The 12,643-nt window shown below is 36.0% G+C and overlaps 1 protein-coding gene across 4 annotated transcripts in view; it reads left to right on the top strand.

The window, feature by feature from the left end:
• Nucleotides 1-12,643, top strand: part of PTPRF (protein tyrosine phosphatase receptor type F) — a 627,213-nt gene that overhangs the window by 542,389 nt on the left and 72,181 nt on the right. For all 4 annotated transcript variants that reach the window (XM_032217661.1, XM_032217663.1, XM_032217660.1 and 1 more), the window contains 2 exons: nt 7,205-7,510; nt 9,567-9,760. In XM_032217661.1, coding sequence (XP_032073552.1) covers nt 7,205-7,510; nt 9,567-9,760 — 500 coding nt within the window. The remainder of the gene's footprint in view (nt 1-7,204; nt 7,511-9,566; nt 9,761-12,643) is intronic.

Genomic DNA, 12,643 nt, shown 5'->3' with positions numbered 1-12,643 from the left:
TACTTCCCCCCACTCTTTCTGTTAACCCACGATTCTATCACACATACCACTCTTGAACCATTCGTGTGATTCCCTCTCTCATAGAATATCTCCAGATAATTTATACTCTCTGTTACATAACATATGTATTTAAAAACTCACATGGATATTTATAAACAGACCTTCCATACTCTATCTGCACTGTGTTGCCTCCCATTGTCTGTAGACTCCTGACTTTTTCAAACCTATCAAAACACCATTCTTATCCTAGTCCTGGTGATTTCATGAACTCTTCCCTAGTAACTTCAAAGTTCTCTTTTGACTGCCTTACTAGATGGGGCAGAGAGGTTCATTTCTTTCTTCAGGTCCACTAGAGTCGATAGCAGAATGAAGCACTGCCTGTTATTTTGTGTTATATTACCTCCCTAATACTGTTTCTGAGTTGATGTTGGACATAGAAACATTCTAGGGAATAAAAAGTGATTAGGCGTCTCAAGACTCTTTCATTTAAAAACACTTCCATCCACTTGCAAATTAAAATACATCCAGAATTAGCAGCAGAAAGAAATGTGTGTGACTCCCAGAGGAGCTATTTTGCCCACCCTGTAATAAGGGAGGATAATCCTGATAGTGTGTTATAAGCAGTTGCAGATCCCAGTCTGCAGCGAAAGATTGTATGTTAAGTTGGCACTGAAGATAGAAATAGGGAAGAGCTCCCTGAACTTAGTTGATAGGTCTCTGATATTAATTTTTCTGGATGATGCTTATATCTCTGTGCCAAAACAGGATGTAGGCTGGACAAACCGCTGAAAACCTGAAATAAGATATTTCATCATTTTGAGGCAAGAAAAATTTCAGGACTTTTCAGTCATTAAATAGACTTAAAACAGCTTAAAAAGTAAAACAATAAAAATATATATTTACCCCATCCACACCCATTATATGACGTTCTGCATCATTAACTCATCCACAGCACTTCTTGCTCTCCCTTATTTCTAGCCATTAAGGATTTTCCAGTCCTGCTCTATATTGCAAGGCCAAGTGTGTAAGATTTCTGTAATGATTAAATTATAAGGAAATTATTTCAGATATTCTAATCAGTCTACAGGTTCACTTTAATCATGTTTAACATTACTTCAGTGTCTATAGTCATCTACAGCAAACTGGGATTATATTAAAATGACACGTGCAGTAATGTCCTGATGAGGGCTGTTATTTGCACTTGTATCCCAACATCTGGTACAAGAACTTAAGTTGTGTTTTTTGCATAATGGTGCACATTATTTTGCACACATGTTTAAGCCACTGGCCCATCAACCACTGTAAAGCACTCACTATAGAGGGTCCTTTGGAATAGAGAACTGGTAGAGGAAGTAGATGTTTTATTCTTCTTTCAATCCATTGGATTCAAGGTTATAAGTAAAGATTTGAATAATTAAACTATCAAAGATTATACACTTAAAACTAGGTGGCACTTTGAGCAACTGGCATTACAAGCCTGTATACCAACTTCAGATCTAGCCTGGATAAAAAGGAAAGCTAAAAGAAAATATCTAGAACTTAGATGAATGTAAATATTACAAAGAAAACTACTTGCCAAATGTTCTCTTAATTCTGGATGTAGTTATGTTGCCATTGTACAGAGTGATGTTGCTTCCAGCATTATGAGAATGATCTATTCGTTCAATCCTTCAAAAATACATTGGAATTACATTATTAAGGGCCTGGTATTCATCATATCAGCATGAACTGCTGGCCTTTGTACAGAGAAAATTTAATCAAGGCATTGCAAATGTGGTATGTTGTCTGTATGAACATGGTGAATGTTGTGACATTGACTGCATAATTTCTAGATACATGTTGGTATATATATTTTTATATCTCATTCAGGTTTCTTTAGGCTTCCATTGTTTAATTTTATTTTAACCTCTTTATTGTTAATTTGCTGTTTGTGTATTGGCACTCTCACAGATGAGATTCTTACCCAGCCATTAGCTATCAGCAGTCAAAAGTAATTTTGTGCCTCACATGGTTCACTTACTGTACTTCGTTAAACTTGTTTCATTTCTCCTTTGTTTAATTGCCATGAGTTTTGTCAAGTAGCATAAAAAAAAAATTATCTCAATTTCCAAAACGTTTATGCGTCAGGTGTGGAAGGAACTGCTTAGCTGTTTGTACCCAGGGAACCTGCATGTTTACTACCTGTTTCTTGGTACCTCATGTTTCTTTCTCTTTAGCTTTGACTTTTGCGGTCTTGACTTTCTTCCTTTACTAGTCAAATTTCTAGGCAAATTGAGCTTGCAAGCCTGCTTTATCATTTAAAAAAATGTTATTTAACACACATAACAAAAGAAACATCAAAAGGGAAATATCATAACTTGTAATACCAGGACATCAAACATCATACAAATCAGTCTACTGTGGACACAAATAATGAAACAAATGTTTCTCCATCTTACAGTGGAAAATATATATAGCAGAGGGTATCATTTGATCACATTCATGATTATGGAGGATTCTTCTTTTCTTCTTTTTGTATAAACAATAAGTAGTGGAATGTTTCAAAATGATTAGGAGAAAGGGCTTCCAAATTTCACAGGCAAAGCAGCTTTTGGGTATTCCTTATTTGTGTGTATGTATATATGTATGTATATTTTCAATAAATAATAGGTGCACAACTTTATTTAGGATTCCATGTGAGTCTGAATAAAAGATGATATTCCTTTCAGGAGCCCACTCTTTAAAGTTAATATAATTCTTAAAGAAGTGGTACCCTTTTTTAGTTTAAACAGCATCCTTAAAAATCCAGTCCATTTTAATAGAGAGCAGAAAAATGCTATGTATAACCTCCCCAATTGTTTTTGAAGCATTTTTGTACAACTCTGATAGCAATAAATGCATTCCAGAAAGCATATTAGAAGAGAATAGAATAACAGAGTTGGAAAAGACCTTGAAGGTCTTCTAGTCCAACTCCCTGCTTAGGCAGGACACCCTACACCACTTCAGACAAATGGCTATCCAACGTCATCTTAAAAACATCCAGTGTTGGAGCATTCACAACTTCTGGAGGCATGTTGTTCCATTGATTAATATCCTCAATTATTTTCCATCTAATGAAGGAGGATTATCATAGTAGCATAAGTCTGGTGACAGGATCCCATATTTTTTGCAAGGTTTGTTAAAAAAAATTTCTGGCATCCACAGCAAGTAAATAATTAGGAACAATGCACTTCTATTGGAATCAGTGCACAGGCTGAGCTATAAATTCAGCTTGTATTGATGTTCAACAATTGTCTTAAAAGAAAAAAATACTCAATGTTCTTGTTTCCAGAAAGCTTCTACTGCTGGATATTCCTAGCATATCCACATATATGTGCTAGTATCATACCTCACTGGTAGACTGGTGAAGATATATTGTAGATAGCAGCCATTTTGAGAGGACTGGGGTATCAGAAATAAATCAATTTTGATGGAGTTGCACTTTGATGTTTCAAACATTGATTTAAGACATGTCATATTGCTTCCTACAGTTCTATAGTTTTCTATAAATCTCTTTTATACTTCTTAACTCTCAAATATAGTAGTATGTTTTCAAAAAAGCTATGTTACTAGCAATAGCAATAGCAGTTAGACTTATATACCGCTTCATAGGGCTTTCAGCCCTCCTTAAGCGGTTTACAGAGTCAGCATATCGCCCCCACGATCTGGGTCCTCATTTCACCCACCTCGGAAGGATGGAAGGCTGAGTCAACCTTGAGCCGGTGAGATTAGAACTGCTGAACTGCAGATAACAGTCAGCTGAAGTGGCCTACAGTACTGCACCCTAACCACTGCACCACCTCGGCTCTTAATCAGCTTTTGCTTATAATTAATACTAGAAATTCAAAGGAGGTGAGTTTCATTATCTTTTGAGCATCAAAATTAGCATAACCTTCCATGATTTGGGCAATATCCACACTATAAAATGGCATCTAAATCATATGCTATTTGTCTGCTGTGTCATGTCTTTGATACCCACACACTCCTTAACCTTTTAATATGAATACTTTGGACCTTTTTGTGAGATTCCTAAGAGAATTTTGTGATCATTTACTATGTTATTTTAATTACTTTTTTACAGTTACAATAACAATAGTGGACCTAACATAATCAGTTAATAAACAGAAACAATCAATCATAAAAGGTTTCCCATAATCTGATCTGGTTGAGAAGAGAATGATTGGATAGCAACTGTTTTACATCTAACTCCTATTTCACACTTATACATTTACAATTTGGCAACTGAGAAATTATTTCAGATAGTTGACATTTAAATAGGCAACAGTACTTGTAGTAAAAAAATTTAAATGTCTTCATTGTTTTCTTAGTTTGGCTATCTGATGTAGCTTAACCATTTTTTTGTGAGATCCAGTATTTTCTTTTTTTCCAATCGTCTGAGCTTTTCCCCCCATAGAATAGAATTGAAAGGGACTTTAGAGGTCTTCTAGTCCAACCCTCTGCTTAGGCAGGAAACCCTACACCACTTCAGACAAATTGTTATTTAATCTCTTCTTTAAAACTTCCAGTGTTGGAGCATTTACAACTTCTGGAAACAAGTTGTTCCACTGATTAATTGTTCTGTCAGGAAATTTCTCCTCAGTTCTAAGTTGCTTCTCTCCTTGATTAGTTTCAATCCATTACTTCCTCAGGTGCTTTGGAGAATAGTTTGACTCCCTCTTCTTTGTGGCAACCTCTGAAATATCGGAACACTGCTATCATGTCACCCTTAGTTCTTCTTTTCATAAGACTAGACATATCCAGTTCTAGCAACGGTTCTTTATATGTTTTATACTCGAGTCCCCTAATCATCTTTGTTGCTGTTCTCTGCTCTCGTTCTAGAGTCTCATATCTTTTTTACATCATGGCAACCAAAATTGGATGAAGTATTCCAAGTGTGGCCTTACCAAAGCATTATAAAATGGTATTAACACATGATCTTGATTCTATCCCTCTGTTTATGCAGCCTAGAACTGTGTTGGCTTTTTTGGCAGCTTCAGCACACTGCTGGCTCATATTTAAGTGATTGTCCACTAGGACTCCAAGATCCCTCTCAAAATCACCACTATTGAGCAAGGTACCACCTACACTGTACCTGTGCATTTTTTTTTCTTGCCTAAATGTAGAACCTTACTTTTGTCACTATTAAATTTCATTTTGTTGGATAGCACCCAATATTCAAGTCTGTCAAGATCCTTCTGTATCTTAAGCCTATCTTCGGGAGTGTTATTCCTGCTAGCATGGTGTCGTCTGCAAATTTAATGAGTTCCCCATCTATCCCCTCATCTAAATCATTGATCAATATGTTGAAGAGTACTGGGCCTAAAACAGAGCCCTGGGGTACCCCATTGTTTACCTCCCTCCACGTAGATGCAGTTCCATTGAGGACTACACATTGCGTGCAGTTGGTCAGCCAGTTACAAATCCATCTGGTGGTGATACTGTCTAACTGACATTTTTCTATTATATCAAGTAGTGGGTTATGGTCTACTTTGTCAAATGCCTTACTGAAGTCCAAGTAAATTATATCGACAACATTCCTTTAGTCACTTTGTCAAAGAAAGCAATAAGATTAGTGTGGCATGATCTGTTTTTGACAAACCCACGTTGGCTTTTGGTTATTATTTTGTTTGCTTCTAGGTGTTTGCTGATTCGTTGCTTCATTATCTTTTTCAGAATTTTCCTGGTATTGAGGTCAGGCTGATAGGTCTGTAGTTTCCTGGATCTATTTTTTTTTACTTTTAGAAGATGGGAACTATATCAGCTCTTTTCCAGTTCTCTGGCAGTTCTCCGGTGCTCCCAGATCTTTGAAAGATATAGTTCAGTGGTTCTGAGATCTCGTCTGCCAGTTCCTTCAGAATCCTGGGGTGTAATCCATCCAGTCCTGGTGATTTGAACTCATCTAGAGTAGACAGGTGCTCACTTTCTATTTTCTTCCCTATTTCATTTTGTATTCCTAATCTGATTTTTGTGGTGCTGTTTTTGATAGGTTGGACTGTTTTATCCCTTTGTAAAGACAGATGCAAAAAATGAGTTAAGTAGTTTTGCTTTCTCCCTGTTGCTTGTTACCTTCTTGCCACTTTTTCCCAGCAATAGACAAATTGTTTCCTTGACTTCTTTCTTATTTTTAACATGTTGGAAGAAGCTTTTTTCTTTGTTATTTTTTACTTTTGTTGCAAGCCTTTGTTTGTTATGAACCTTAGCTTTCCTCACTTCATCATTGCAGGCTCAGGATATGTTAAGAGTTCGTGTATTGTTCAGTATTGTTTGTTAATGTTGTGACTAGATGAGAAATTTTACACTCAAGTGACTTTATTGTTTGAAAGTATTCTGTTATCAGTTCTTTGAAGAATTGTTTAGATTCTTCTGGCATTTGTTTCACTATTACCTTGCTGGTTTCTATCTCTACCTTTGCTTAGATGCCATTCATATACCTTTAGCATCCTCAGGTAATTAAAGTGTAGGTTTAAGTTTAATTTTCACATAATTCTTATGCTTTTCCTAATAACTGTCTTGATCTTTCCTCCAGTTTAGTAGATGAAACATTCCTGTTCTGATGTTTGCTAACTTATTTTTGTTCTGCTTACCAAATAAAAAAATGATATTTTAAGATTCCTTCACTACTTAGTGATATTTCTATCCTGCAAATCATGTTTTTATCTCTTTAAAAACTTTCTTCGGGGCCTTAATAATTCTTGTTTCAATTCCTACTCAGGAATTTAAAAGCTATGGCGCTATATATCAGATGCAGTAGACCTTGTATTCTAGGATTATGTTCTAAGCAGTTTAAGCAAAAAGTATCCATGAAATTATTGCTCAAATACTACTACTCAGAAAGAATAACACTGAATTATTTAAAGGTGACACATTATTCTTACTTGGTTTTTTATCTTTTTTAGATCTCACATTCTTTCTTGGGACTTCTGCTTTTCTTTTCTAAGTATTTTCTATGATTTCCAATTTTCTTTCCTATATATGACACACTTATCCTATGGTAACCACAACTGGTGATCCTGTGAATGGCACAAATAGACCTAATTCATGTGCATATATATTTTTAAATAAAAAGAAATGCAAACTTTGTTCTGTATTAGGAGAATCTCTTTTGGTTGGGTAAGATCTCACTGTACTTGGTATGTTTTGCCCAACCATTTCCCTACATCTTCCCACTTCATTTATTTATACCTAGCCCCTTCTGCCCCACCCCAAGAGGTCACATGTGTAAGCATCAGCTCTACCACCATCCGGGTAAGTTGGGTACCACCACCGGCTCAGAGCCGCAATGGAGTCATCACGCAATATTCCATCGCGTACCAGGCAGTGGAAGGAGAGGACAACACCAAGCATGTGGTTGAGGGCATTGGACATGAGCACTCCAGCTGGGAGATCAACAACTTGGAGAAGTGGACAGAGTACAAAGTGTGGGTGAGGGCTCACACAGATGTTGGTCCTGGACCAGAGAGCATCCCTGTCTCTGTTCGCACTGATGAAGACGGTAGGTTTTGACACATGGTCAAAGGTAACAGGGACTCTATTGATTATTACAAGTTTGTTTCTTAGGAATGCACCTTGGATCTTACTCTACAATATATAAACAACAATGTCCTCAATTATTTTAGAAATACAGCAGCTTCTTTATAATCATAGTCAGTTAGAATGTGAGTCAGAGTCAATCAATAAGTAATAAGAGTCTTGTTCATGTGAGATTCAGAGATAAGTTCTGTTGTGTAGAATGCTGCTGCCTATATAGATCTGCTTCTTAACTCTCTATCAGGGACACATTGAAGCAAAACGTTGTATAGCATTAGGTAGACAAGTCTGTAGGGTCTCAACTTAAGTTTCCTGTTGGCAGATTGACAGTACTCAGAGTGACTGGCACTTGTTATGTTACATTCTGGCCTGAAAACACTGGAGAGGCCATAAGTAAACATAGGAGAAAGAGAGCCACTCTTAAAATGAGAGCAGGCATTCTTTGGTTTTACTGCCTCTGCTGTATTACTCCTTGCATTGCTGAAATTCTAGGAAGTGATGCATAGCTATGTTCAGGGACTGTTTCCCAGGAAAAGAAACATATCTGCAGGTTCTGCTGCTTGATTTGTTTGCTATAGTTTTCACTTAGGAAAGCCTTAGCTAGAGGGGAGCTACTACCCTAGAAATGTCTTAGCAAACTTGAAACATTAATCTGAGGGCTGCATAGTTGGCTCTCCCAGGTAGGCTTTTTCAGGCGTGATTTTGAAAGCTTCCAATAACACTGAAGTTTCATAAATAGCAGGTAAGGTGAATGAAATCTCTTTTTTCGTATCTTAAAATATATTTGTTAGTTAATACACTCTTCATAATTGGAGTGACATGTACTAACCCAACATAAGTCAATCCCTGAGTAGTTGCCATTAGCATAAGGCTCTGTAGGTAAGATTCATGGAAGCTGGGCCCTGCAGAGCTGTCACAAGTAATATTCAAGGCATAACCAACTCTAATAAGAAAAGGGGTCAATATGTTAAGACACGGCTACATTTACTTTCCACTTGCTTTTTGGAAAGCCTGAAGAACATACATCATTCCCCATTCTGTCCTCCTTTCCTTTGCTAAATCATTATTTCCCTTGATGCTCCTCTTCAAGTAACTATTTACAATTAGGAGTGAGATCTATGGAAAATAATGTGTTGCCTAAAGCTGAGCAACTGTCAGCCAGCCATATCTTTTTTCTGGAATCATTTTTGCAGATTTCACCCACTTCCCAGTCTCCAATTAACCTCCTCTTGTACTGACAATTGAGGCACTGTGTGCTTTTGGATGCCCTGGATTGCTTTTGCAAAAGTTGAATGCTCTTATGGTTTTCCACGCTAAGACTGAATAGCAGTATGGCAAGGAGGGGACTCTAAAATGAATGCATTGCCCCATTCATATGCAGAAGGAGAAGCTTCTTTGAGAGAGCATTCCTCCATCCTTTCCCTCTGTGCTCTTTTTTAATTTGCATTGATATTTTTGTCTCTAGGTGTAAGAACCCAGAATAATAAGAATGCGATTTTGCCAAATAGTAAATAGGTTGTACACTACCTTATGAGAAAGTACGTCCTTGTAAGAAAATTGAAATTTTTCAGGCAACTGCCATTTTTCACTTTTTATTAAAAAGCACTCTATAACCTAGAAGCATAAGCAGGCATCTCAATCTTCAGAACAGCCTTTTGTGGTAGCAGTGGAGCAACTCACCGTAAGCCATTGTTCTAAATGCTTCTTTCCTCTTTAATAAATCTGCTTCCGTTCTCTGCTCTCTCTTTAATGCAAAGAGAGGTGGGGGGGAAATCCTTAGTTTCCTGAGGAAAGCTTTGCATCTTCTTATAATAACAGGATATCTTAAACCAACGAAGATGCTGTACATGTATGCCATACACTGTTAATCTTTGAAATCTGACATGTCTATATATACACACACGTGTGTACAGAAATACTTGTTACTGAGAAAACTATTTGAAGAGTGAAGATTAGAGGAAGCAATCACAATTAAGGTACCATGATTTCTCTCTAATTAAGTTTTCCTATGTACATTGCAGTGCCCAGTGCTCCCCCACGGAAAGTGGAGGTAGAGTCAGTGAACTCAACAGCAATTCGTGTTTCCTGGAAATCACCCATCTCCAACAAACAGCATGGCCAAATTCGAGGTTACCAAGTCACCTATGTAAAAATGGAAAACAATGAACCAGTTGGACCACATGTCATCAAAGATGTCATGGTAGCAGAATCCCAGGTAAATTCTGTGGCTGATAAATATGCATACTTATTTGCAGAATTACCTGCATGTCAGTGATTATTATTATTTTGGTTCAAAATAATGGACTTCTATGAACACAGATGGGAAATCTATTATCCCAAATGGTGTTGAACTGATACCCTTTGAATTAATCCACAGAGTCATTGGTCATGGATAATGGAAGCTACAGTCCAAATGCATCTAGAGGGCCACAGATTCATTATGTTTATTCTAAATAAATAAATAAATTTAGAATTTAAGGCCAACTGCACAGTATGTGGTATACAACACCATGTAACTAGAGATTGCAAGTATAAACTCATATAATGAAATTCAAATAATGAATGAAAAGATAGGATTAATCTAAAGAAATCAATTTGTGGAATAGGTTTAAGGAAAATACAACTAAATGGGCTTTTTGAATAACACATTCAAAAGGTTAAGTGTTATTAAATGTTGCTAATTTCACTAAAAATGGATTAAATGAGTTTCAGAATTGCCTTCTAACGTTAATTAAGACATCCTAAATGGAAAGTCTGGGATTCTTCAGTAGTATGCTGGAAATACATTTATGCTTTATTGATGGCTCTGTATTTTACTACAAGAGTTAATAAGGTTTATTATATTGGATTAATATGATTTGTCAAATCAAAGAACTTTCTGAAATGAAAGCAGTAATGAAAGGGTTGACTAGAATAAAATAGTTTTTGAGAAATCTAAGGTCCTTCTTAATATAATCCAGGGAGCAAGATAATATAAGCATTGCCTATCATCTCTTTGAAGTTGAGTATTTTATGAGGAGTTGCTTTGTGTAACCAAGTAATATACTCATAATGTCACTGAAATAAAGAAGAAACTAAGTCTTATGTTTGAACTATTTTTTGTAGTTTTTCTGCTTACTATTACTTTTTGCATTCAGGAGGGATTGGGGGTGGGATTCATGCTGGAAAAAAATCTGTAGTTCCTGAGGTTTCTACAGTTACAAGCTGGGGGTGATCAGTTGTGAGCTAGATTTTTTAATGGCACCCAGTAGAATTACAAGACAAGTGCACAGACTAATTGATTTTCTTCCTAAGTATAGTTGAATTATTTATCTCTCTCTCAACAGGCAGCAAAGCACAGCAAACAATAAGAAAATAAAATAAATCTCACACACCTTTCATACACTAGAAAATAAAGCCCAGCCTAAGAATGAAGGAGAAATGAAATAAGAACCTATTAGCACGGGATTATATTTCTTGGATTAGATCATCAGAATTTCTATGAATCTTTTCAAAATGTTTGTATCTGGGAAGATACGAAAAAGTGATTTTACATAGTGATTTTGAGAAAGTTGTCCCTTTAGCTGGTAAAATTCATCAGTTTGCTATCTTTCTCAAGGGCTAAAGATTTGCTCTTCAATAAACTATATGGTTAATCTATAAATATAATTTAATTATACTTTAATTAAATAATTTAATTAAATCCATTGAACCACCACATTTTGTATAGGAAAGTAAGAGAGTCTATACAGAAACAGCCACAGAATAACAGATATCTTTTATCTGTTTATACATATATCTGATTATCCTTCATGGATATGGCTTGCCTTTTATTTCTTGAAAGAAAATGGAATCTGTATATACCTATCCTTCAAAAATGGAGGTGCAGTATAATAGTCTAAGACCATGCCTTGCAAAGCTTTCTATTTGTCTTATTTGCCAGATGAGATTTGTATTAATTCTCTGCTAGAAAGAGGCTTCATTCTGACTGTTCACACATATTTGTTGGGATATTTTTCAGTTGGTCTCCAGTCATTGTTTCTTGTAGAAACATAGGCACTAAACTGAGGATACATTTAAACAGCAAGAGATTCCTAGCAAATTAATAAGTCAACTACGTGTGCAGGCTAATTCTAGATCTCATCCAAGGAATCAGTCAGTGTGAATGGGAATTACAATAATCTGTCCTTCCTGAAGGCACTTGCCGTTTTTTTTTTAATATGGGTGGGTGTTTCTGGATGATAACCAGACAGATGGAAAAGCTGCAAGCACAGTCAGGTGAAAGGCTTAAAGGCTAAAGGTGCAGCAATGTATCATATACTTGATCCAGCTGCCTGAGAACTGTCATAAAGCCAGAAAACCATTCAGATAATACCACCCTCTAAAATGTTGGGAACCTTATCATCAGAAATGCAGTCAGCTTTCATATTGACCATTCAGATAATATTGCCTTATAAAATGTTAAAAGATTATCAGAAATTCACTGACCTTTTCACATTGCGTTGATAAATAATACTGTTCTGTCATTTACATCCTCTTTTCCATTCATCTGGTCAAGAATATTTAAAGGGACATTTTGTCATATATAAAATACTGTTCTTCATTCTGTATTTAAAACTAATAGAAGGAAAAATTTAAAAGTATTACATATTCCTTCTTTCATTCAAATTTAGTAACTGATTGCTCCATAAGAGACGCTTAACTAAATTTCTGTGCTATGTCTCTGCCTCCAGCTGAAAAGTAGCTAGCAGGACAGCATCAATCATTGTGTCCTACATGGGCAGAGAAACATTACTTTATCTCAAGAATTTGCCTATACGTATTACTTTAGCAGAGTTCAGGAGACAGTACTCTCCACTGTATAGTTTACCACATAAACATTCTGCTTTTCTAATACAATAATTAAAGGTACTAATATGACAGTAACTTTGGATTCCAAGTATCAGAGAAAATCACACTGCTGTGCACATTTAAATTCTACTCTGGGCTTTGTGTGCCAATATATTTTGTGGTTTTCAGTCATATTCGGATATTTTGATTTGTATTCAAGATTCCAAGACACATAATATTTTGATACTTGACTGTACTGTATTCATTTTAGTTGTCAAGTGAGAAAATC

The sequence above is a fragment of the Thamnophis elegans genome, chromosome 5 (genome assembly GCF_009769535.1).
Source record: "Thamnophis elegans isolate rThaEle1 chromosome 5, rThaEle1.pri, whole genome shotgun sequence".
Taxonomy (NCBI): Eukaryota; Metazoa; Chordata; class Lepidosauria; order Squamata; family Colubridae; genus Thamnophis; species Thamnophis elegans.
The sequence above is the reverse complement of the archived record's forward strand: the minus strand, read 5'-3'. Positions and strand labels throughout refer to the sequence as shown.